The 26,903-nt window shown below is 45.7% G+C and overlaps 1 protein-coding gene across 5 annotated transcripts in view; it reads right to left on the bottom strand.

Moving 5' to 3' along the window:
- Positions 1 to 26,903, bottom strand: part of SLC4A10 (solute carrier family 4 member 10) — a 1,035,540-nt gene that overhangs the window by 336,235 nt on the left and 672,402 nt on the right. For all 5 annotated transcript variants that reach the window (XM_086956614.1, XM_086956617.1, XM_086956615.1 and 2 more), the window contains exon 6: positions 338 to 526. In XM_086956614.1, coding sequence (XP_086812740.1) covers positions 338 to 526 — 189 coding nt within the window. The remainder of the gene's footprint in view (positions 1 to 337; positions 527 to 26,903) is intronic.

Here is a 26,903-nt window from a genome sequence, read left to right as displayed (position 1 = left end):
TATTGCTCATTGTGACAAGTTGTATTACTGAGGAATTATATAATATTCCATGGAATAACCTCTCCATTGAAAGGGGAATAACGCAAAATCAGCATTACAGCACCAATTCCTAACTTATAGACTGAATTCAGGGCTTCTTTAAAGGAACAAATTCCACCAGGTTTAAGCTTGTGTACTTGTGCCTGGAGTCACCAGTGATATTATAACATATGTAATATGGATTTGCAATACTTACCTAAGTCATCAATTATAATTATAAAAGCCATTTTGCACTATTGACCAGAACTTGTGTCTTGCACACAGATATGTGTCACCAGATAATAAGGTATATGTTTACCATTTTTGTCCATGGAGTGAGGTTCAGACTGTTTTTTTCCAATATCAGCGAAGGAGCGTACTATTGGAATTCGGTTGCTTAATTTTTTCTGATTTTGGTGGTGGTGCTGTTTCATTAATGCTTCATGTACTCTCTGACGAACGTCTTCATTGAGGTGCCCAGAGGTCACTTGCTGATCTAGAATCATGTCTGTTGAAAAACACAAACAATTAAAAAAACGCATGTTTCTGAATACATTTCTTCTATTGTTTGCAAAAACAACATCTGTTGAAGCCAGAAGAATGAAAACGCTAATAACGTCCAAACAGACTACAATCCCAAATATATTTTGAGAAGCGCAGGAGTCATAACAAACAGGCACATGTGCCAACATTTTCAGTTGGAACAACAAGTTTATCAGTTTTCTGAAATTGAGCACAATGAGCCAAACAAAAAAAAAAGAAAACATATTACTAAAACCTTTTTTTCCAGCCACAATGACAATCGGCCTTTTTCAAAATTTGGAGAAATATAAATCCTCCAATTTCCGGAGAAAACTCTAAATTAGGCCTGGGTGAAAATTAAATTACAGAATCATAATTCACCTAGCTTTCAGAATTACGTGTTATGCTTGCTACGCAAATTTCTCGAAATTATGCCATCACATCAAGCTATGTAATTAAGGGTCACATTTACGATACACAGGAAGAACAGAATGCGAGTGACTGTTGTTTACATTGCTTTTGCTTTGAACACTACTTTTTGGGTGAAATACATCTGCCCAGAAAAATCGGACGCAAGAATGCAATTTGTTCTAAAATTGCTGATATGCATTTTGCATAATTATGTATCATTTTACGTAATTTTGCAGAAAGATTGTGTATTTTCACGAAAGCAAATGTATATGAATTGCATACAGCTCGGCTCTAAATAGGGATTTCAATGTACCGGCTGAGTATCCGTTACAAAATTATCCCCATTGTGGAGGAAATGTGGCCGTGGATTATACTCCATGCAGTTCCCTCCAGATATTGGAAGATTTTTATTTCCCCTAATATTGTAAGGGGCCTATTCACAAAGTCATTTGGAGTGCTTCAAGTTGTACTCTTGCAATACTCTTTCACAGGCATTTACATGTGTTTGCGAACTGGCCCCAAAATATCTAAAATGGGAATATAGTGGAAATAGTGGGGGGATATCAATGCATAAATCTGCGCTGATTTTCAAAGGCATATAAGAGTATGTAAATAATTACTCCTGTTGTACTAGATCCTCAAAAATGCTTTTGTGAATCTGGCCCATAATAAGGCCCAATGGCTTAATGAAAAAGATATGGAATAGGGCATAAATATCTCATGGTCTCAATCTGAGGACACATTATTGAAAGACTTCTTTGACATACATGCCCTAAACGTTGTACATCCCATCAGTGCCTATTGCATTGGGCAAATGGACAAACATATTTGTTGCATATAGGTTTGAAGGGAAGGCTTTATTGTGAGCAACTGGATCAGAATCTGGTTATTCGCTGCAGTGACTTCCCAGCAATAGCAAACCGAAGCGGTTAACCGCTGTTGTGATATCGCTAGGAAAAGCACTCGCTTCCTCTTTGTTGTGCTGAGCCGCCCAGGTTTCCAGAGCTCCTAGTGCAGTAGTGGAATAGTGGTTGGCAATTTCTTGCACCTTCTCCCACCTCCCAAGGTTCTCTCCAAGCACAAAGAAAATAGGAGAACCTGGGCAGCTCTGTTCCTGTTCCAACCACCTTTTCCCCTATTAGAGTGGGTCTCTACAGACCCAAGCTGAGAGGAGAAATTAACCCATAATCACAGGAGGCTTTTAGAGACCCCTCTCAGAACTTGCTGGTGGCTCTCCACTCTCAGTGTGATAACAACAGAGAGTGCAGCTTAGGGATAGGAGGTTGTGGGCTGACACAGAATGTGGTTGAGGTGCAAGAATGGCAGGAGACCAGGTCCTGTTTTTCAGTTTGGGGTGAATGGTTATGCAGATGGTGGTGGTGAGTAGAAGACAGCAAGGTATTTTCATTTAATATTTGGAGATGGATGGGAAGGTTTTTACAGAGTGTGGTGCGGGTGGAAGCAGGCGGACAGATTTTGTGAAATTGGGGGAAGGGAGATATATTTCGAGGGCGGCTTGGCCAGAATACATTTTTTGAATGTTTATAACCTCTCCCCGATTACTCCTTTGCACCTGCATACATACAGAGGTAGGGATTTGAAAGTCACATACAAAATATAAATATCAGTGGTTAACGTGAATAATAGTAATGTTTTTCACCTTGTAGTTCTGAATGACATCACAGACAACTCAAACTTTGCTCTTATCGCCTATTTGATATCACTAAATACTGCTCAGTGAAAAACATCAGTTATTCATAGTTACACATCTATAATTCTATATATGGTGAATTTATTTTGAAAATGAAGCACATACAATTAAATGAGGTCACTGCTACCCGGATATTATTAACACTTTTATATCCTTTTCTTAAGATAGGCCTACAGCCTGCAACAAGTACAACTCACTTTTGGGGGGTACTGGTAAATAAATATGGGGCGTATATAAACACAATGCAAAAGAGACACTAGTATGTAAGTGTACTGAGAGTAGGAAAAAGCAACACAAATTCATCCTAGATTTGTTTCCAACTCTCTTGGGCCACATTGCATATATATGCGTCAATGCTAGGATATTTTGCACCACCATTTGTACATCTGGATCCAAATTAAAATGGCACCGTGTGCAAAATAACGAAGTATTGGGATGCAGCCCAGAATACTCACCAATGGCTGGGATTAATTCAAGCATTCCTGCCATCACTTTTTGTATACTTCATTGGTCACCCTAGGTGGGACTGGTATGCCCAGACGTAGGTCTGTGCACCCTGCGTCACTGGCACCAAGCTATACCTTGCAGATGAGCCCTAATCAAGTTGAAACCCATCCTAGGTTGCTGTGTTCTGATTCAGAGAGTTCAATGCTACCCTGATTTGTGGGGTCCAATAGCAATCTCCCTAGTTTATCATACTTCGGAACAACTCTTACTGGTAGGAATGTGGAAACAAGGCCTATTTCAAATTGCTGGATCACTGTTATAGAAGCTGTTATTTTGGAATTGTCTTCCCAAAAATATACCATGTGAACGAAGTCCCTGGAAGCAATGAAAATACTAATGGATTAGTGCGTAGTAAAAGAGAAAGTGTAGCAGAAATAATGGGTGATATATTTAGTGCATTCATACCTGCAGTGGGAGTGAATCTGAATACACGCAGAATCTGTAAATTATCTACAGTAGTAGATCGGTTATCAACTGATACTGCTGCATGTTTCCTGCTGGTCAATACCGAAATGGTTGCGATCAGATCTATGGTTTTACAGAATCGACTTGCTCTTGACACCCTATTGGCAAAAGAGGGCGGAGTCTGCAGAATGTTGAAGGCGCAACATTGTTACACATACATTCCTGACAAAAGTGTTGAAATTAAGAAATATGTGAGAAACATAACTAATTTGGAAAAAGAGCTCAAACCATTGGAGGTTGACAGTGCCTGGAAGAGACTAACTGATGGTCTCTCCTCTATAGGTAGTTGGTTTTCTAACCTAGGCAAAAATCTTGTGAGCAAAATACGGATGCCAATTGCAGGAATAAGTTTATTCGTGCTTATCATAATAATTTGCTGTAAATGTCGAAAACACAAAAAGAAGTATGCTGTGAATAAGAGAGGAATGAAACGGAATGTTGATGAACTCGAATTAGAAGAAATGAATAATCGAATTTACAAAAGAGCAAAGAATTTCCATCTTAACAAGGATGCAGAAAAGAGGCTGAACAAAAAGTTTGAAGAAATTGAATTGGGTGAAATGTGAAAAGATGGCATCTGGATCCATTAATAGTGATGATAGTAAATATCATCAAAGAGGGGATTGATGGAGCAAGTATTCGCGCGTTACGCGACTTGCTTGTATTCATGAACCTCAGGAACCATAACTCTGTAATCAATCTGTTTTGTCTTACTAATATTGCACATTTTACACTTCACGGGGTGTCCCAGTGAAGCTTGCTTATGTGTTTACTAACATTAATACGCTTGCCTCTAAAATGGCCTCTGCTTTGCGGGGAATTTAGTCTGCGCATGCGTTGGTCATACCCATGTGATGTGACGCACTCGCAGTTCTGGAGGGAATTTTTTACTCATGCGCAATGCACCTAAGATGGCCGCTTTGTTTTCTCATATGCTCTGAGCTTGCATTGCTGCTTTTGCAAAGCTGTGTGTTCTGCACTTACCCTAATGCGATAGGTATTATAAAGTAAGGGGTGTAGTATAGCCAATCATGGTATACAGTGTATTCATTTTTCCGGTGTTTCTAAATTGTTTTCGCTTGCTTATCATGTATCGTATTCTTTGGGCCTGGGAGGCGCTTGCTACTCCATCTTGAAGGAGCCCGTATGGTACTTGTCATGTGATAAGAGAAATGAACCTTGCAGAAGTGGAACCCAGCCAGCTGGCAGCCAAAGCCAAGATGCTCCTGGGAATCGACCTGTTACCCAGCAAGACAAAGGTAACTTGTACCTAAATTTGATACAATTGTATTAACTTATACTCTACTGTTCACTGTAAATCATATATCATGGGAAGCTAGAGTTTAAGGGGTGGGTACGAAAAATGAATATTAAGCCTTAGAAAGTCTACATTTTGGTGGTATGATGACTTAACCTTCTCCTTTGGCCAATCAAAACTTGGGGATCCTTTCACTTGCAACATTGGGGGTGGTACACTGACCCGAGAACAGTATAACTAGCCTAGGTTTAGCTAGTGAAATTGTCTGACTTGTCCGAATAGCTGACCTGTCACTGACCCAACGAACTCTATAGGTGATTGATACAGAGAGCTGTGGAGCACTCTGTCCGTATTCCCACAGACTCAGTCGGGGTTTGGGAAACCTTAAGTGCTGGCGAAGCACTTTGCTGGGAGATTCGAGAACCCAATCGGGGTTATTGGCAGATTCCTTGCAGAGAGGGAGTAGCGCAGGCGTTGCATCCGAAGCTGCAGATGTTGGTCGTCCCTTTGGTGAACCCGGTCCTGATCTAATTCCTGGGGTTATCCTGTCCTGACTGTCCATGAGCTGTACCTGCTCGCCTACTGGCAACCTAAGTCTTTGAGGGTCCTTTCCCGCCTTTTCCAACTGACCAGTGGCCAGGGTTAGTCTACATTCTGTCCTAGGTAAATATAAATTCTACGTGGGTGTTTGTCTATCTAAACTCTCTCTCTCGTCTCGAATAAAGCATAATTGCCTATGTCCATTCCCTGTCTCTCTATAAATAAGATTTTCATGCAAACTTGTCTATTAGCATGTTCCACTTTTCTCCCTACCTTTAGTCAAATATTGAATCATTGGCATATATACTATGTTCCATTCTTACCCTCCCTATAGAATAAGCACATCTGAATGAATCAAATTGCATAAGTTTCGATTCCTTTAAACCGTTACTGAATTTAAAAAGTCTACTTTGATTAGTATGTTCCCTTTCTTTACCCGCCTTCAGTGAAATTGTGAAAGCTGGTTGATCAAAATAGCGTGTTCCTTATTTCTCCTTCCCTTTAGTCTCAAACTCTAAATGATTCTTACTCTGATCCATAGCTATACGATATTTCTAATTCTAGTTATAGACAGTCTGATCTGTGTCAATCTTTGGCTCATGACATATGATAATGATGATGATTAGATAAAGGTTTTCAAAACTTCTTGAGTCTGTGGTCATTATAAAGAGTATAAACTTTATTCAATGTGTATATGGTATTTGCGTTGTCTATTTGTCCCACAGCTAGCTCTCTGATCCATTGTGATCTTAGGTACCTGTGACAAGGATTGGTAAGTCAGGTACACAGGAATAGAAAAGAAGTGAAACTGAATTACTGGTAATAGTGTGTAGGTTACCTGATTAATGTGCAAATGAGAAATTATTTTTATAGGCCCAAGTGTGCACTAGTTAGTAATAAAAGTTAGTCGGGTGACCTGCGCGCTCTATCAGGGTCGAGAGTTGAATTCAGAAGAGGAATTTTAACTTCATGGGCTGCATTTAGGTGGTTTCGCCAAATTCTTTAATTTTGCATTAAAGACTTAACATCACCTCCTATGCTTAGACATGACCTATTTGTGTAGGGACCAGGATGAGGAAAATTAAAGGAGAGATAGAAATTCGATTACTTACTAGTAATCTTCATTACTCATAGTTTTTCTTGTTACAGTCTTTAATTTCCACCTGTCCTCTTTTTTTTCAGCCTATCCTTTAGTCTACTCAGCCACTGTTTCCGTTAGCCTGCGAAAATTACAGGAAGTGAGATCAGTTGACCCCCTTTTAAGCTGTCCAGTCAGGAGGCTTAGATCTTGGGACATGCAAGTCCCGATTTGTAGTAAAAGAACATGAGAAAGAAACTGAGGTATTAATTAGATAGGAACTGCCTTCAGTCTGTGTGTCGAGCACAACTCATGGCTTAAGAATTGTGGAAAGTAAGATTAGAACTCACAGTAATGGAGATTACCAGCAAGCAATCCAAGTATCACCTCTGCAAGCACACATGCACATTACTAGCTGTCCTTGTATATCACAGACCATACTCTTCAGTTCATATCCTTTGCCTCACCAACAAAATGTATAAACTCATCTCTGCAATATATAAAAAGCACATCTTCTCACTTCAATGCATCACAAACACAAAATGACGGAAATAGGGTTTATGGAAGTGAGGAGGTGGTTTGAGTAACCCAAAGAAGGCTGAGTGATAACTAGAGATTGCTTAACAGTTAATGAAGCAAGCTGAACAGTGAACGAAGCAAGGATGATCCATGAAAGAGGCAGATTCACTAATGAATGAGGTAAAGACAAGCTTGTGAGTGCAAGGCTCTGTGCCAAAACATAATGCAGGGTCCTCTGGACGCATTTTCCATTTTGGCCAGGTGCAATAAGGAGTATATGTTTCTATGTTTTAAAAACATATACTGAAGAGAAAGATAAAATATGGCATCTAGTCATCTGGCCAAAGAAACTACCTCATTAACCCCTTCGCTGCGGGGGATATTCTCCCACTGTGCTGGGGGTGAGGGGGGCGCGCACAGCGCTCACATGCTCATGACGAGCTGAGCTCGTCATGAGGCACACCGCTCCTGTGCTCATGATGAGCTCAGCTCGTCACGGCCACAACCGTTCCCGTGGAAAGCTCAGCACAGCAGGGGAATTATCTCCTCATGCGAGCGTTCCACAGCTCATGACGAGCTGAGCTTGTCATGAGCACCGGAGCGCCGTGGCTCATGACGAGTTCAGCTCGTCATGAGCTTTCAAGGGGTTAATGAACATGCAGGGTTTGCTTGTAAATAAAAAACCTATATATAAATTTTGCAGAAGGAGTTCGGGGTCCTGGAAAGTGTGGAGCTCGAAGCATAATGCCCTCTGAGGCCACCATTGTGACAGTCCTGTGTAAAGAGAGAAGAATGACTGCCATAGACCGACTTCTAGCTGAAAAACCCTGGTGTTTCTGCCTCTCTACGACATCACTGCAAAAATCTGATCGGTAGGTGTGTTAAAGGCTTTGGGCCCGATTCACAGTGCTAACTTAGGGGCTCATTAGGATTGCGGATAATCTGCATCCTCCGGGCCGGCGGAAGCCACCGCCGGCCCGGAGGATGTGGATTGTCCGCTGCGGACTGGAAAATGACCGCCCGCCAGATTAGGATGGCTGGGGGATCTATTTTCCGTCCGCCGCATTTCCGCCGCGGTCCCCTTCCGACTGTGGCAGAAAAGCTCTAACATGGCTGGCTGTGTCTATCAGACACCGCCAGTCATATTACGATAGTTGCGGTCATATGCTTTTCCACGGCGGCATTTCCGCTGTGGAAAGGCATACGGTGTTGTCTTCGGGGGCCCGTTGCGGGTCCCCAGGGGTGTAGGGGGGTGGGGGTGCACATGGGGGGTACCTATGGTACCCCTCTGCCTTTGCATGCACGAAGTGGCAGGCACCACGCGGTGCCTGCAGCTTCGTGCACGCAAAGGTAAACATGTTTTTTTTAACATTGTGGCATGTGCTGCTTCAAGCAGCACCCGCCGCAATGTTAAAAATACAGGATGTTACCGCCAGGGTGGCGGTCACATCCTAATTAGCACGGAGGGACTGCCGCTGCCCCTGCAGATGCTCTCTCCTCCTCTGGGGTGGCGGACGGACGCAGGTCCGGCCGCCATCCTAATAGGCCCCTTAAGACAAAATCCTAAACTTACTATCATTTTGATATTCACAGAAGGCAGTTACTCATTTTGGTATTCACAGGAGGCACTTACTCATTTTGGTATTCACAGAAGGCACTTACTCATCAATGAGTAAGTGCCTGTGAATACGAAAATGAGTAAGTTACTCAAAATGAGTAAGTTACTCAAAATGAGTAAGATACTAATTTTGGTATTCACAGAAGCCACTTACTCATCAATGAGTAATGGCCTTCTGTGAATACCAAAATGAGTAACAGCTAGATTAATGAAGCCAAATTGCGATCGCAATAGCTGCGAATAAGCAATTGCGATCGCAATTTGATTAAAAGGAATTCATGACAGTGTAATATAAAAAAAAGCGAATTCGCTAAAGAAAAATTGAGATTTCGCAAATTAATTCGCAGAAACCTGGAAGAACCCCATTTGCAATTCTGAAATTGCGAGAAACCATGGAATCTGCAAATTAATCTGCGAAATCGCAAAACAATCGCAATCGATATTCATGAAAAATCGCAGAATGCGAAAATCCCGAAAATCGCTATTTGCGACGCGCAATTTAAGGAGAACCCAAACCAGGTGGTAACCAGTAAGGAACAATTTTTTTTTTCAAAAAAACGTTTACAAACTACCAACGGGTGCAGGCCTGACCAAACACACTTAAGGATATGCAGCTGGAGCATGAGGACTCTCACAATTCCAGGACTCTACATGGTGGTCAGGCGGCGAAGGCTACAGCGAGCAGCATGGAACAGATGTAGGATCCAGGAGCGGATATTCCGCCAGCGGGTCACCCTTCTGGGCCAAACCAGGGAGCAAATTTATGCTAAGTACCGCCTGAATGGGGCAATGATCATCAAGCTGATCCGGGACCTAGACCCCCTGATGCAGCACCCAACAAGGAGGACCAATGCCGTTCCCACCCATGTCCAGGTATTGTGCAGCCTGCACCTTCTGGCCTCCGGAAGCTTCCAGGGGATAGTCGCTGTTGCAGGGGGGATATCCCAGCCCACCATGTCCCGCTGCCTTAGGAGTTTCCTGGAGGCTATGCTGAACCGGCTACGCCACTACATCTCATTTCCCACCAGCCAACAGGACTTGAATGACACCAAGCTACAATTTTACAACATAGCACAATTTCCGCATGTAATAGGATGCATTGACTGTACCCACATTCACATCTGCCCACCAGCACAAACGGAATACATGTATCGCAACCGCAAGTCCTACCACTCTCTCAATATCCAGATGGTGTGCAATGCTAAGACAATCATCACGGACATAGTGGCACAGTACCCGGGGAGCACACATGACTCCTTCATATTCCGGCACAGCGGCATTCACACACGACTGGCCAGGGGAGACTTTGGGGAAGGACACCTACTAGGTAAGTACACATGCCCCATAATAGTACACTGTGATAATGTAGCTGCGAAGAACAGGCACTCACCCTCTGCTCCTATCATTCAGGTGACAGTGGCTACGCTCTCCGTGAGTACCTCCTCACCCCATACCTCAACCCTGCAACACCACAGCAACAGCGTTACAATGCTGTACAAATACGCACAAGAAATTGCATTGAGAGGACATTTGGCCTTTTGAAGAGCAGATTCCGCATACTGCACAAGACTGGTGGGGCCACCAAATACGAGCCAGAGGTTGCTGCCGCATCGTGGCCGTGTGTGCAATCCTCCACAACATTGCTACCAAGCGCAGGATACCTGTAGATATCTCTGGCAGTGAGTCGGAAGGGGACAACCGACCACCTGCACATGTGCGTCACGCACGCAGGTAGAATCCTGCAGAAGGACACAGGCGCCGTAACCAAATCAGCATGAACTATTTCTAGTGCACCCACTCCCCACACCCAATTCTTCACTCATGCATGACAATAGTAATAATGACATGAGTCAGATTAAGTTAGACAGAATATTTGTTATTGTTACAGCACAATAAAGTGGGGATTCCCCAAACTGTTACATGATTGATGTATTGTGTCATATGTCCCATGTTCTTGAGGAGGGCATGCTTGTAGCAGCAGCATGGCCCCTCACGGTAATGTTCAAATGTTCAATGCCGCCTCCGGACAGATGATTCCAACCTCCTTTCCACATCCTCCTCCTGATACGGCCGTGAGGCAGCAGAGGGCCTGCTGCTGCTGCGGGGTGCTACCACCAGTGGCACGGACTGGCTACTATGGCTGGAATTAGCCTCACTAGTGTCGTCACCACCCCGCCTGGCCATGGGCAGTTGCCTGCATGCCCTGTACTGCTGTTGTCACCTGCTCCAGAGCTCTCGCAACGTCCTGACAGCACTAGTCCATTTGGACCTGCACGGCCAAGGAGCGTCGCAAGAACTAGGAGGTCGCGTTGGCAATAATGTAATTGGACCACGTGTATGCTGACAGGCGGGTCAGCAGCTGCCGGTGTCTGCGCTGGTTGAGGTCCCGCTGTCTGTACATGGCCTGGGTGTTGGCCCCCATAGCAGCTGTCAACCTCTCCATGCGGTCTGACATTTGAGCAACATTCCTGGCGGTCTTGTTTAGTTGGAGGTGTATAGCCTGTTACACTGTTGAACCTTGTTTTACAGGTTATCGTCTGTGTGCTAATTTCTTTGCACGCCGATATCGGCTTCTTTCCCCTACCCGACTTCGGAGCGGAGCTTCTCTGGCCCACTCCGCGTCGGTTAGTTTCCATCTCTGCCCCACTCCGCGTCGGTTAGTTTCCATTTCCGAGCGCGTGTTGCGCTGGTAGGTCCCCCTCTCCCCCGTCTGCTGCTTCCACCGCTGCCGCGTCTCTCGTGGCCCGCGGCTAAGGTGGACTTGCCCCCCCCCGGGGAAGGAGGCGCACATCGGAGCTCGCCTGACGCCCGGCATGCGCCGGCGGCGAATCGCGTGCGTCAGCGTGCGCGCGCATCCCGTTTCTAGTGCCTGCACGACGCTCTGCCCCCGGCTGAAGTGGGGTTCACGCAGATGGCCAGGAGCCGACGGCCCGTTTTAGCAGCAATTAAGCAGCGTTTTCCATCGCAGTTTAAATCGGAGCTTTTCAGCATTAACCCCTTGCTTCCTGTGAGTTTGGAAGTGGGACAATTTTTGGCAACCCTTTTTCTAGACCAGATAAAGGTTGTTTTTTCCCTCCATTAGTCCTAGGATTGGACTTTGCGACTGAGTTACTTAATTCTTGGTATTTCCGGCTCCTGCGCCAGGCACTTCCCCTGATTGACGCCCTTGCCTGGGCTGGCAATTCTGCTTCCCTCTGGGGATTTAGAGTGGAATTGAGAGGTCCCTTGTGATTATGGCAGATACTGAGTAGTGCGAAGAGGAGGGCACTGCGTGCGATTACCAGGGCAATGAGGAATATTACGAGGAGGAGTCTATGGAGGATATAATTGAAAAGAAGCTGGACGCTAAGCTTGATAAGGCCCTCTCCTCTGCCCTGCTTCCATTAGCCAAAAAATTGAAACTGCTGGTCCCCGGTAAGACTCTCCCTCTTCCTAGCCTGGATCCCTCACGTCCCCCTCCCCATAAGAAGGTGGCTCTTGACCCGTCCTGGCCCCACGCCCAGTCCTATGATAGACTTTATAAATCCAAAGAGTCTTCCGCTGGCGTCAAGTCCTTGCCGTCCTGCCCTCCCCCCTCCCCCTTCCCCCCTCCTAAAGATACCACCACTGACACAGATACGGACACAGATTCCTCGGATGCTGCGACTCGCAAGCGCTCTAAGAAACGCAAGCATGCCTCCCCTTCTGTCACTCCCTCTCCCTTCTCCTTTGAACCGACGGACATCGTACATCCCAGGTCCTCTGATTGGGTTCCCCCCAGCTGTGGTGGAATATCTGGAGTCCCATCTCCGTAAAGGTTTTGATAAAGAGGTGAGAGCTCACCTTAAGTCCGAATGCCCCCGTCCCGACTTGGCCCACAAGGTGGCCGTTACCCCAGACATCGACCCTTCCATGATTACTTTCCTCAAAAAATGCAAGAAAGACCCCAAGAAAGGAATTGATTGCGCACTCAGAGCGTGCCAGGATAAGGTCCTTGACCTTTCAGGGCCTTTTCTTTGCCAAGATACTGGAGCTGGCCCTCCAGGCTCAGGAGACGGTTGATGCCATCCACCCTGAAGTACTTGCGGGTTGGGCGCAGCAAGCCATTTGCATGTTGGGCAACGCCAACTGCGCTCTAGCTTCTGAGAGACGGAAGTCAGTCTTACTCCGGATTGACCCCCAGTTGGTTGACTTGGCTTCATCGGAGCCGGGTCCTTTGGCGGAAGGACAGTTGTTTGGGGGCAACTTTGTAAAAGACATTGCTAAATTTGTCAATACCTTTGCATCCTTGGATAAGTCTCAAGCCTCCTTGAAGAGGGTGTTGCACCAGGTCTCTAATAGGGCCGGTCGTGGCAGAGGACGCTCGACCGGCCGCTCTTCGAATACCAGTCCTCAACGAGGTTACGCCCCCAGGTGGGGCAGAGGCTACACACAGGAACCTGACCAAGCTGGCTTCTACCCGTCGAGATCCCGCAGCTTCAGGGGCCGCTATAATCGAGGAGTCAACAGAGGTTACAAAAACTTCGACAATCAGTCCTCTGGTAAGTCAAATGTGTCCTTTGGTCCCTCTAGGGGGAAGGTTGCGCCATTTTGTGATGAATTGGACGAGTCTCAAGGCAGATGCTTGGGTCCTACAGACAGTCCAGGGCTACGAAATAGAGATGGTGGAATGCCCCCTGCAACCCTTTCCCCCTCAGTCTCTCCATTTTTCCCGTCTCGAACAGAGTTTTATCGACTCAGAGCTGGAAGAGCTTTTGACGAAAAAGGCTATTGCGGTAGGACCCTTCATTCCAGAAGGCTTCTGCAGCAACGTCTTTCTAGTTCAAAAGAAAGGAGGCGGTCAACACCTTGTCTTAAATTTGAGAGACTTCAATCCCTTTGTAACTTATCGCCACTTCAAGATGGAGGGCATCCATCTTTTGCAAGACCTTCTGTTGGAGAACGACTGGATGGTCCGATTAGACTTAAAAGATGCCTATCTGACAGTCCCCATCTGCCCATCTCATCAAAAATATTTACAGTTCCCTTGGAAAGGGCGCTGGTATCGTTACAAGGTGCTTCCCTTCGGTCTGTCTTCAGCCCCTTGGGTGTTCACCAAGCTTCTCAAACCTGTGATCTCTCGCCTTCGAGAGATGGGAGTGCGTCTCATTGTTTACCTAGACAACATGCTCCTTCTGGCCCAGGACCGATCTCTTCCTCTCACTCACTTGGAGTGGACAACGTCCTTGCTGCAGAATCTGGGATTCGTGATCAATACCAAGAAATCGGTGATGATACCTAATCAGCAGATGGAATTCCTGGGTTTCCTGATAGACTCTGTTTCAGCTCAACTGCTCTTTCCCCTTCACAAGATCAGGTCCATCAAGAGGGAAATACAATCCACCTTGACCAAGGAGAAGATTTCCTTGCGTGTGCTGCCGCGGATTGTGGGCCTTCTGGCCTCGTCGATCCAAGCCATCTTTCCCGGCCCTTTACATTACAGGGCCCTGCAGAAACTAAAAATCTTTTACTTACAGAGGAAATTTCACTACGATCACCTAATCCCCTTTTCCCCCGAAGCCCGTGAGGAACTCCAGTGGTGGCTGGAGCACATGTCAGCCTGGAATGGCCGAGCCATCTTCGGCACAGCCCCAGATGTGGTAGTCGAATTGGACGCCAGTCAATGGGGCTGGGGCGCTCGCTGTGGAGAATTTACCACAGGAGGATGGTGGTCAGCAGACGAACTCTCACTACACATAAACTGTCTAGAGTTGTTGGCAGGGTCCTTTGCCATCAGATCTGTCTCACCGCTGAAGAGCAATTGTTGTATACTCCTCCGAATGGACAATGTCTCAGCGGTGAGATACATCAACCGATTAGGGGGGAAGAAGTCCCGAATGCTGGTCCACATTGCGAAGGAATTTTGGCACTTCTGCCTGGATCGCAAGTTCTCTGTAATGGCGGAATACCTTCCGGGGAAATTCAATCAAGTGGCGGATTGGAATTCCCGGTTTCTCCGAGACTTCAGCGATTGGAGACTTCACCCATCGCTGTTCTCTCAGATCATGACTATGCGAGGCCCCTGTCAGGTAGACATGTTTGCCTCTCGCCTCAATGCCCATCTTCCCCTATTTTACAGTTGGAGACCGGATCCAATGGTGATGGGGACAGACGCGTTCCTTCACCATTGGGGGCAACGGAGGAATTATGCATTTCCGCTGTTTGCACTGATTCTGAGAGTGGCGGCGTTGGTACGCCGGCAGAGGGCGACAATAGTGTTGGTGACTCCGTTCTGGTCGACTCAGTCGTGGTTTCCCACACTGTTGGAGTTATCTGTGGATCTCCCCTTCCGGCTCCCAGTCTTCCCGATGCTTCTGCAGGACCCAGTGGGAGCTTGCCATCCTTAATCCTGCAGAACCAGTTGACCTTAATGGTGTGGACGCTCTCCGGAGACATGAATGCCTTGAAGGCCTTTCACGAGAGGCTTCCGGCTTTATGCAACAAGCGTGGGCTCCTTCCACCTGAAAACGATACTCTGCATCTTGGAAGAAGTGGGTGGGTTGGTGCCTTTCAAAGCAGGTGGATCCCGTGGGATCAAATGTGACTGATGTACTGAATTTTCTGTCTGAACGTGCAGCTTCAGGCCTGGCTTACAGGTCGGTTAATAATTTCAGGTCTGCAATTTCTGCTGGTCACGACCACATCGACGGTAAGCCGGTGGGGATGCATCCCTTGGTTTGTAAGTTGCTTAAAGGTGTGCGTGTGGCCAATCCTCCTCGGCCCAGGTATTCCACAATGTGGGATGTTACAAAGGTGCTTAATTTGTTGGAAACCTGGCCCAATAATGGTGATTTGTCTTTAAAACAGCTCTCTGCTAAGCTCACTATGCTATTGTGCCTCATTTCATGTCACAGAGTTTCAGATGTTAGAGCTTTAGATTTGGCTGGTAGGATGTTTTCTCCTCAGGGTGTCTCCTTTGTTATCACACGACGAACTAAGACCATGTCACGCTCAGTGGAATATCCCGCTTTTCCACATAAAAGCAAGTTATGTGTGTTGCAGTATCTCAAATGTTATGAGGAGCGTACTATTGCACACAGGGTTGATCCTTTAGGCCAGTTGCTCATATCTATTCAAAAACCCTTCAAACCAGTCGCTGCGGCTACTTTAGCCAGATGGGTTAGATGGATCATGTTGGAGGCTGGCATTGATGTCTCTGCTTATGGTGCTCATTCAGCTAGAGGTGCGATGGCTTCTAAAGCCTATTTATTAGGGTCCTGCTAAGAGGATATCCTCAAGGCGGCTGATTGGTCTTCGGATTCAATGTTTAAAGTGTTTTACTATAAGCCTATTCCTCATGTTTCTGATGCTGTGATTGATGAGCTTTGATTGATGAGCTTTGAACCAGCATAATCAGAAGCCTCCGGTCCTGCCATAGAATACAAAATTTTCTAGCTATCGCGACAAGAATTTTAGATTCTATTAAGGACACGGAGGCGAGGATTATCCCACCCATTGGGACAGTTATATAACTGTACAGTTGTCTCGAAATGATGTTGTTTAACAACTTTGTACCCACCCTCTGAGAAATATAGTTTGTGGGCTTCTTTTCTCAAACTTCTTTTTCTGTTTCAGGAAACGACTCCAACAAGAGCTAACAGCCTCCTATGGATTGTGCTGCTGTTCCTTCCTGGTGGAGGATGGTTCCTTGTGGTTCTGGATTTTCTCCGTTGAGGAATCCTAATGGAGAGTTAAGACTTTTGTTCACTATGACGAGACTGTTTGCGCAAAGAAAGAGGAGGCCAGATTAGTGTCTCTATACTTTATATGCTTATTACCACTGTGATTGGTTGTTGTATGAGAGGCGTGGTTGAAAGCCTCATGGGAAATGTTGTTTTTTACATTTGTAGTTTCATTTTCATTGGCTGCTGTTTTGTGCAGTAAAGTAATGAGAAAGCATAATCCTCGCCTCCGTGTCCTTAATAGAATCTAAAATTCTTGTTGCGATAGCTAGAAAATTTTGTATTCATGAGCCTTTCCAGCTGGCATACCCGTTGCATGTAGTCCACGCCGACCATGCTGCTCACTATCTACAGTTCCCCCTTGATATGCCACATCATCGGCTAACTTCCTGTTGTTAACCCTCCCGTTTATACAGCCTCATTTAACCTCTCATTTCTCTACCTACCTAATCCTCCCACTGTACTCAATTAAAGTTTCCTACATTCGCCGCATTCTGTCATCTATCACACATACCTGCCAGGACGATTTTTACAGCTCCGAGTTCGTCTCCCATTGGAAAGTAATTTTGCCTCCTCCATGACGCCACTCGGTTTTTAAACCAAACGCGCTAATTAGAATCCCTCTGTCCTACGTTCTTGAAGGTCACATGTTCTAACCACTCCTGCCTCGAAGTTCCCAACAAGCCCCGAAACCACTGCAGCTCCCATAATGCATAAACCTGCAGTTCCCCAGTCTTCACAAAAACGGAATTTGAATTTAACTAAAATGATTATGCAGACTATCACGCTCTCTGCAATAATGAATGTGTCTTTTAACTCCTGCAGTTTTCATCTATGAAATACGCATCTTCACCTTCAAATAACGTTACCCTTGCTCCCAAACAAATTAAAAAGAACTAGGTGTTATCGCCGTCAGTGTGGATCACATAACAGAAACCATTTTATTTAAAGTTGACCAAATTGTTTGAACTTGTTGATGAAAGAGGAAGTATGAGCTGAAAGTCACTCTTTTCAGCATTCTGAGTCTCATTTTTTACCTAAAACTATCATTTGGTGGCATGTGCTTGCAATAGTCTTAACTGATGTATTTAGTCTGTTTTTGGAAATATATATAAAAGTTCTACATGTCTCCTTGAGTTACTTCGGGGGGGGGGGGGGTGGAGGAGTGAAACATTAAGGCAGGGAGGTATAGTCCACGTGGATGGATAAGTAATCATGTATGAAATTCTTTAATTGCAACCTTCGTTATGCCTTTAGTTCAGTTAAAGGCAAGTCTGCATGTTTTTTTTAGTTTTTTTTTTAGATCATGAATTTGATGTAGTCGAGTTTGAATCTTAATTGTCGGCTCTGGGCATGCCATAGTCAAGATCTCTGTAGGCCCTCTGTGTTACTTTCTTTTGAATAAAGGTCGGATGGTTCATTTGGAGGATATTGAGCAAAAGACTGAGGTGTAATGATGTGTGAATTCTGTAGGTATGGCAGACATTTGTCACACTAGGCTTTAAATCTAGGGCACCTGTTTTATTCCTAATGCGCCTTATTGCTTTCCCCCCTTTCTGCATTTCCTTCACAATTCATTCTTTCCATCCGTTGGATGATACCAGAATCAGCCTTTCCTAAGGTGACTTAAGACAAAAATAAATAATTACGTCACGGATGTCAACTTATGCGAATTTGTGCTACAGAATATCCAAGTAGTATCTCATCCTGCAAATATTTTAGCTAAAATGGAGAAGAGATTGCAGATGAGTTGCCATCCACAGCGTCTTGATCCCACCACAGGATCCTGCAGCATAGGCCCACTCCCGAGTCTTCATAGGGTCTGGGGGATCAGGAAGCCAGGTCCAGACGCAACAACATCTGCATAGCGGGCCTGCCGGAATCCACAAACACAGGCAAAATGGAAGACTATGTGGAGGCGTTGTTGAAAGACTTATTTGGCGCGGAAAGACTGTCTTCTGTCTTTCTCGTCGAACGCGCACACCGATCCTTAGCACCTAAGCCGAAGCCGGGAGCTTCTACCCGCATAATAATCGCCCGCATGCTCAACTACAGGGACAGAGATACAGTCCTCAGACTGGCACGAGAAATGGGCAAAATCACACATCAAGATAACACCCTGGAATTCTACCCAGACCACACCATGGCAGTTCAACTAGCCCGCAAAGAATTTGCGCCAGTAAAAAAGAAACTACGAGATTTAGGAATCGAATACGCAATGCTTTACCCCGCAGAGCTTAAAATCACGAATGCGGGCAAGCTAGTTGTTCTTCGTACGGTGCAAGCAGCGCAGGAGTTCATCAAGAAACTGGGACGACGACGCAAGGCACAGGACCGCGATGACCAGGCAAGTGACAACGACTGAGAAACTAGGAGGATGGAAGAAGCTACTGCATGCATAACTACACACTGTTGGTAGCGCTTGAAAGCTGGAAGCGTCTCAAACATTTCCGGATCAACATAAAAGCAACATGAGGGGCACAACAGAAACACCAGAATGGGTGCAGATGCGGGCGGAGGCCCACTAGTGCCTACCGAACAGACACGACTGATACTATAAGGTTGCGCCAATGACACGCACAGTGAGTACCCTGGTAGTTCGTGATGGACATGGGACGCGGGAGGGTCTTTGTGTTTGTGTACTGTGTATAAAGTGGCCAAACTAAACCATACTGACTATATATAACAATGTCTGACGGACAGTCGAAGCGTAAGGATTGCAAGACTCTGTAGGCGAAACCTACTGTAGAGATTGAAAGGGAGAGAAACAGGTGCTGCCTTACGAAATTGGTTCAATTTGTTATACAAAGTATTACCACAGACTAGTTGGGGAAGGTTCATGTTTTTATGGATGACTGCGGGCAAGGCCCGGCGGCAGTTGTGAGGTGAAAGAGACAATATGGATTGGAAAATAGCATGTGCACACGTCCACATCCACTATGTGGTGGAGATGTGTGCACCTGGCGATACCCCCAAGCGGGTGAGCCCCTACTCCTGTTCTGATACTAGTTTGGTTACTACAAGGGGATGGCTTTGGCAGTGGCACAGTTTGGGCGCTGAAGTGGGTGGGGGGAGGGATAGGGATTTGGGAGTTGTTTGAAATAATTCATTGTGTCTGAGAAGCATTGCGACCTCTTCTATCATTGCTAACAATGTTAAAAACTGTAGACTGCAACACAAACTTAGGCAGTGTGTACCGTTGGGGCCTGGAGCTCCAGACCACACCACGCTAACGCGACATATCACATATTTGACATGGCACAACCTACCACACTGAAAGTAATCACGTGGAACGTCAGGGGGCTGGGGAACCCGAAGAAGATTAGGCAGGTATTCGCATACTTTGATAGATTACATATCGATATAGCCTTTCTGCAGGAAACACACATAGCTGCCAACACCTCCTCTACACTAGGTGCTAGATGGGCGGAATCAGTGACCAGCTCACATTATTCCTCGTACTCACGTGGGGTAAGTATTTTAATACGGAGAGGGGTGCATTTAGAAATAACAGCAGTACAAAAAGACAATGAAGGACGTAGCGTCATAGTTGTGGGCATGGTAAGAAATCGCCAAGTAGCCCTAGTAAACACGTACGGCCCCAATACTGATGACCCAGGGTTCTTTATTAAATTGTGGCAAACCATCTCAAATCTCCAGGTTGAAAACATAATATGGGGAGGTGATTTTAATATAGCCCTAAAGGACGGACTGGATAGATCGCCACACACGCTAGAACCACACACACGGGCGAGAGTGACTTTGCATGATGCACTGCAGAATTTACGTATGTCTGATATTTGGAGGGTTCAACATCCAGGGGACACCCCGGCGACACACATAACGGCGACACACAATAGCTGGTCCAGACTGGATTACTGGCTGGGCACACAGGAGGTGGTCGCGTGGACTGTCTCTGTGAAACACTTGCCAAGAACGCTCTCAGACTACAACCCGGTGACACTAACAATAGATATACCACAATTTGAGCCCCCACCCTTCACATGGCGGTTCAATGCGGGAGCATTGCGAGATCTGGTATACACTGACACTATTCATAAGGCGATAGTAGATTACTTTGACATCAACTGCCCCACGACAGATGACCCATGCCTCCTGTGGGAAGCTTTTAAGGCCACATTGCGGGGAGTATGCATCAGCACAACCACGGGCATACTGAAGGATATACGACGACAATTAAAAACACATGAACACGCTTTGCAAACATTGGAGCACAGATACACTCAAACGAGAGACACTGCTTTATTGGGGGACATACAAACGCTCCTGCAAGAACACCAGCAATTTGTGGCAGACAAGCTCAAATACATAACTAAGCACAAAACAGCCAGAATGTATGGTGAAGGGGGTAGACCCGGAAGGGCATTAGCTGATAAAATATTCTCGGGACGTACTCCTCAACATATCACTACAATCAAAAACTCGGGAGGGAGGTGTGACAAGGGACATCAAGTTTATAATGAGAGAATTCATGGATACATACGGTGAACTGTATGAAGCTCGTCCCTCGATGCCACAGGAAGAAATGCTATCATATATGGCGGATGTAGAAATAGCGTGGTTGTCAAATAATCATAGGGAGTATCTAGCTCGACCCATAACAGTAGAGGAAGTGCTGGATTCTCCACAGAATTTTATAAGGCGTTTGCGGATCTATTGGCACCACACTTGGTGAGACTCTATGGAGCGGCACATGAGGCGCAAACTCTCCCACCATCAATGAGGGAAGCCATGCTGATAGCATTAATAAAACCAGGGAAAGATGAGGAACAATGTGACTCATACCGCCCTTTATCCCTCATAAATGTAGACACCAAAATAATAGCGAGTCTCTTAGCAGCCAGACTTAAACCACTAATGCCATTAATAGTAAGGCCGGTCCAGTCCGGCTTCATTCAGGATAGAGCGATGACACACAACACATGCACGCTCTTCGCACTGGCGCATTATCTAGCACCGGAGACTAAAGCGGTGGCGGTGCTCTTAGACGCGGCTAAAGCGTTCAACACGATAGATTGGAATTTCCTACACACAGTCCTATTACGAATGGGGTTTCCTCCGCCTTTCACACAATGGATCTCCATGCTTTATACAAACCTGACCGCGAGGATCAGGGTAAACAAACATATATCGGAGCCCATAGCAATAAGTCGTGGGACGAGACAGGGATGCCCGCTCTCCCCGATGCTTTTTGCGTTAGTTTTAGAGCCATTAGCTTGCAAAATAAGACAACACCACCACTATTCGGCTATGCAGCTTCCAACACGACCTATACACATTTCGTTATACGCGTATGACATGGTTCTCTATGTAAAAAACCCAGAACAACACCTCAACCCATTACTACATGAGTACATCAAATTTGGCCATTACTCAGGACTGCAAATAAATTGGGGGAAATCTATTATCCTAGCATTGACGGATAGCACGGCCCCGTCCACCCTGGACTACCCACTAGAGTGGCAGGATGAACCGACCAGGTACTTGGGGGTATGGTTTCACAGGAATCCAGAACTGGTCATCAGAACTAACTATGGGAGAGCGATATCAGCTCTAGACGACAAGATCAAGAGGTGGAATAAATTACCACTATCACTGGTGGATAGAGCTGCCATCGTGAAAATGGTATAACTGCCTAAATTTCTCTACCTTTTTGCTAACATCCCCATCAAACCACCGGCGGAGGTTTTCCGTAACATTAACAAATTGGTACTGAACCTACTGTGGGCGGGCAAGCACGCAAGACTAGAATTGCAAACGATGACACTGCCATATGAAAGGGGGGGCTTCAAGGTCCCAGACATCTATCTTTATTATCTCTGCGCCCAGGTGCAATTCGCGCACTACTGGTACCACGAGATACCCTTCCTGACCCATGTAGCGGTGGAAACAGGAGATGCTGCCCCAATCCCATTAGTCAACATATTACCACACAAGCGGCCAAGATTGCATGAGAGGGATATAAATACGGTAGACGCCACCACTGACGCGTGGAGACTGATGGGCAAAAAAGCTGGTAAAGTACCATTGTATGCACCAGCACTCCCACTAGCTAATCACCCAGCCCTTTCTGTCACCCAAGAACGAGTAGGCATGGATCAACTGCAGCAAGCAGGTATTGACACAATGGGAGACCTATACAAAGAAGGAGTATTTCAAACACTAGATAAGTTGCAATACATTAGCCATCCAACACTGTTATTCCGCTTCAACTACTGCAGGCTCCAAAGAGCGATAAAAGAACAGTTTACCTCATTTCCGGAGGAACCCCAGACTTTGGCACCGCTACAATTAGTCCTGACATCACCCACAGCCACGCACCTCGTATCAAGACTATACACGAGCTTACAGAGGGACATTGGGGGAAACACGGAGGGGGTAATAGAAAAATGGTGCACATTGTTGGATGATACGCTAACAGAGGAAGAATGGGAAACGACATGCACACTCACCAGCCTGCTAACACCAAATGGAAACCGTAGAATTATACATTATAAATACCTACACCAAATGTACTATACACCTGAATGGCTCCACAGATATGGGCTACGAGAAGACTCTAGATGTGTAAGATGCAAACAAGATAACGCGGGGTTTTTACATCTAGCATGGCAATGTCAATCAGTAGCGAAGTTCTGGTTGCAGGTGGTGCAGGCAATCAGCGAGATGATTTCAGAGAAACTCGACTGCACGGTCAAAGTCTGTCTGTTAGGTCTAGTCCCGCAACTCAGGGCAAAGAAACGTAAGTTTTGTGTGATCGCATTACTAATGGCAAAACGGAGAGTTTCACTACACTGGAATGGTAAAACGGGGCAGAGAATGACAAACTGGTTAGAGGACTAAACATATTGCAGAGATATGCTGACAACGTATGAGGAAGACTTGCCTGCCAGATCACGACCTAAGGACTACTGGCTATACTTAAGGGATTACCTAGGGGCGCAATCCTTAGCCCGAGATGAGTGATATGTATAGAATAGCTGTCCATATACAGGATACGGTTCTGCGGTATTAGACATTGGAGATGTGGGGGGGGGGGAGAATGCTGTGATGCAGTGATTAAAGTTGTAATAGTTCTCACCTTTCTTAATTTCAAGGTTTCAAAGAAAGGGAATAGTCAATAAGAATAAAAAACATAAAATGTGAGACAACAGATGCGTCATGCAACTGGGATGCACCGCACTGAAATGTTACTGTTATTTGCTGCAACGCCGCTGGTCCTATGGCTGTCAGCTGATGGGCTGTGTAAACTTGATCGAAGTTGAAAATTAACAGTTAACAAATGTAGCCGGCCTATTATGGTTGTAGGTGCAAAGCTGTGATTGATCATGTGTAATGTGCAATAAACGTCTCCAAAAAAAAAAAAAAGTAACTATAACCCGCACCCCAGCCATTTACAATATTGTCATCAATTATGTAATTTCAAATGTTGCAGTGATATGTGATATACTCAATGATGTCATAGAACATTTCACAAATAACGTAATATGGGAGGTAATTAGAAGTTAATGATGAGGTCATGAGTTAGAGTTACTTTAGTGCATGAGTTATAGTTACTTGAGATAACTATAACTAGTGATTTTTTTGTGGTTTTGTAAATTAAAAACCTAACTATAACATCCCTTTAACCTTTTGGTTTTTTAGTGAATGTCAAAGGGTTTTTTAATGTATAGTAAGATATTATTGCAGGTCCTAACTATAAAACCACTTTAACCTTTGTTTTTTTCAGCGGCGGCCGGCGCAGGTAAGCGTGGCGAGGCGGGGATTTAAATAAAAAAAATTAAAAATTACAATTCAATAAATAAATAAATTCTATTCCATTGTCAGTCGACTCCCCCCTCCGGCCCCACTGCGCTTACCTGCACTGGAAGCGTCTGATTTTTTCCAGTGATTTTCTTTTAAGGTGAAGTAAGAAGTCCATCCCCATGCGCACCAGGGGAGAAAACACCAACATATAAAAAGAGGCAAGCCTATTGACTTTATCACAGGGTCAGTACATCAACCCAGGATAAGGGCACCATTATCAATGATTTAACATTTTACACCAAGAAAACTGCACTATGGCGTACAGCCATATTAAACCTACTGAACGTTACTGAACCCAAAAAGATTCCATGTGGCACCAAAATTCTGACCGCTCCCTCACAGTACCTAAAAGCTGACCTCAACATCACAATCTATAAAAATTGCACTATTCTGATCCAAACCCTTTAAAGGGATCTCAAAAAATGTGGTGTTCATTTCCACACCCTAATAGGCCAGATGATTCCCTCCCACCCTTTATCGTGTCCTGTATCTCATCCTAAAGCATGTCAGAGTAATGGCCAGTACAGCCCAAAGTTATCTTCGGAGGGTAGGGGTCTCCTGCTCACATCTACTAAAGGACAAGCTACTCCTTCTCACCCCCTCAGCTCCTTGTCTCCCTCTCCCAAAGAATGGTTCGACACATATCTCCCCACTGTGTCATCCCTTCAGCATGGGACTCATAGCAGTGTCTACCTTAAAGCCATTAGTCTACCACCTACTTCACCACCTCAACCTTCCAATAATCTCATTAGTGCACCACATACCTCACCACCCCATACCTCATCACACCAACCCCTCAAAAAGGCAACGCCTATTAATACACCATCCACTCTTCGTCCCCATCCCACATCACTAGCGGATAATGCTCGGACCACCCACAAATTGCACCCCAACCCCGCCAAAGGTCTACCACCTACCTCACCACCTCAAACTCCCAATAATCTCATTAGTGCACCACATACCTCACCACCCCAACCCCTCAAAAAGGCAACGCCTAGTAGTACACCATCCACTCTTCATTCCCATCCCGCATCACTAGTGGAAAACGCTCAGACCATCCAGAAATTACACCCTTCCCCACAAAGGCCGCCTAACCTCCCTGCATAGCAAAATAGGCCCTCCGCTCACCTCTCCACACAGAAACACAGCCACTTGGAGGCTGAACTCCAATTCTCTACTTATTATTACTGCTAATATCGCCTGAGGCTTGAGCCGGGCGGTCATTCTTCTCTCCTGCTATTTTTAAAAACATTTCCTTATTGCTTTTCACTTGTCCTTTGTGTCCTCTCCCCCCTGCACCAGCGCGCAGATTTAGCGCGACGCTGTGGTGTTTCTGCCGATTTTCGGGCAGAAACATTATTTTAACGCACTGACCTTTTTAAATTGATTGGTTGCACTCCTCCTGCATAGCGCTGCCTCCCCCAGACGGTACAGCCGATTTCAGGGCTGTTTGACCTGCTGGCAAGGGTAGAACTATTGCGGCGGCCATCTTAGGTAGGGCGATCCTTCCTTAGGGGCGAGAGTCACCGCTATAAAAATAGACAGCCATGACTTCGTGCAGCGGACGCGATCAGCGGACGCGCCGGACTCGTGCCGGAGTCAAGCCAGAGTCCAGCCCGTCTGCGCCCGTCCGCGCACAGGCCGGGCATAGGGCTAAGGACTCTGCTGGGATCATTAAAGAAAATTACAGCAGGCAACAACTATTAGCCTTAAAACCAGTCCATGATTGTGAGCGCCACAACTTAGATCCTTCGGACTGGATAGGTCCGGTGAGCTGCCACAAATGCCATATCGCATTATCATGGTCTCAGGTATCCGCCCTTACAACACTTACCGCCCCCACCCATACCTTAAAAGCGGACTTAATAAACACTAGATCTTTATCAAAACATGCCCAGCACATACATGACCTCCTCATAGACGACAACCTAGATTGTCTCTTTATTACAGAGACTTGGCTCAAACCCTGGTGTACTCCGGATCTGGTACATGCCCTACCTTTAGGGTATGGTATCCAGAGGGTTGACAGAGGCAATGAGCAACGGGGGGGGAGTGGCCATTATACACAGAGATATCTTTGGGTGTGTCATGACAGAACTCCATGATATAACGGATGCGGAAGGGATGGCCTTTAGTATTAAAATTCATGACAACTTCTCTTTCTCTGGGGCATTAATTTACCGCCCTCCCGGTACTAGCACTGACTTTTTAGGAAGTGTGGGAGAAGCGCTAAGCCCATTGATACTCAGATATTCAAACTTTACCTTGTTGGGGGATGTGAATATTCATCTTGAGTCTATAACTGAGGCATCTACTGCCTCCTTCAGAGAAACCATGGAAGTACTGGGTCTTAAAATACGTCATACTCCAGCCACCCACGAGGCGGGACACACGATTGATTGTATTGCTACCAACTTAGACACTTTAACAATAGACCAGCTGAAACCCCAAATATGGACTGACCATGTACTAATGCCTTTCTCGATCACACCTGAGACTAATGCCAATAAAAAGAATACTTGTAAAAGTAACCAGGCCAGACAAGAGGACTGGAAAGCCACCATGAAGCACCCCGAATTAATACCAATAGCTAGAGAGTGTAGACCTAAGTTAACAGGATCCCCAAACCTAAACACCTTTAGGGAATGGATGACAGAACTAAAAAATATGACCGGACAGGGAAGACGCAAGCTCAAACCCGGGAATAAGAAGAGATCTGCCCCTTGGTT

The sequence above is a fragment of the Lissotriton vulgaris genome, chromosome 2_1 (genome assembly GCF_964263255.1).
Source record: "Lissotriton vulgaris chromosome 2_1, aLisVul1.2, whole genome shotgun sequence".
Lineage (NCBI taxonomy): Eukaryota > Metazoa > Chordata > Amphibia > Caudata > Salamandridae > Lissotriton > Lissotriton vulgaris.
The sequence above is the reverse complement of the archived record's forward strand: the minus strand, read 5'-3'. Positions and strand labels throughout refer to the sequence as shown.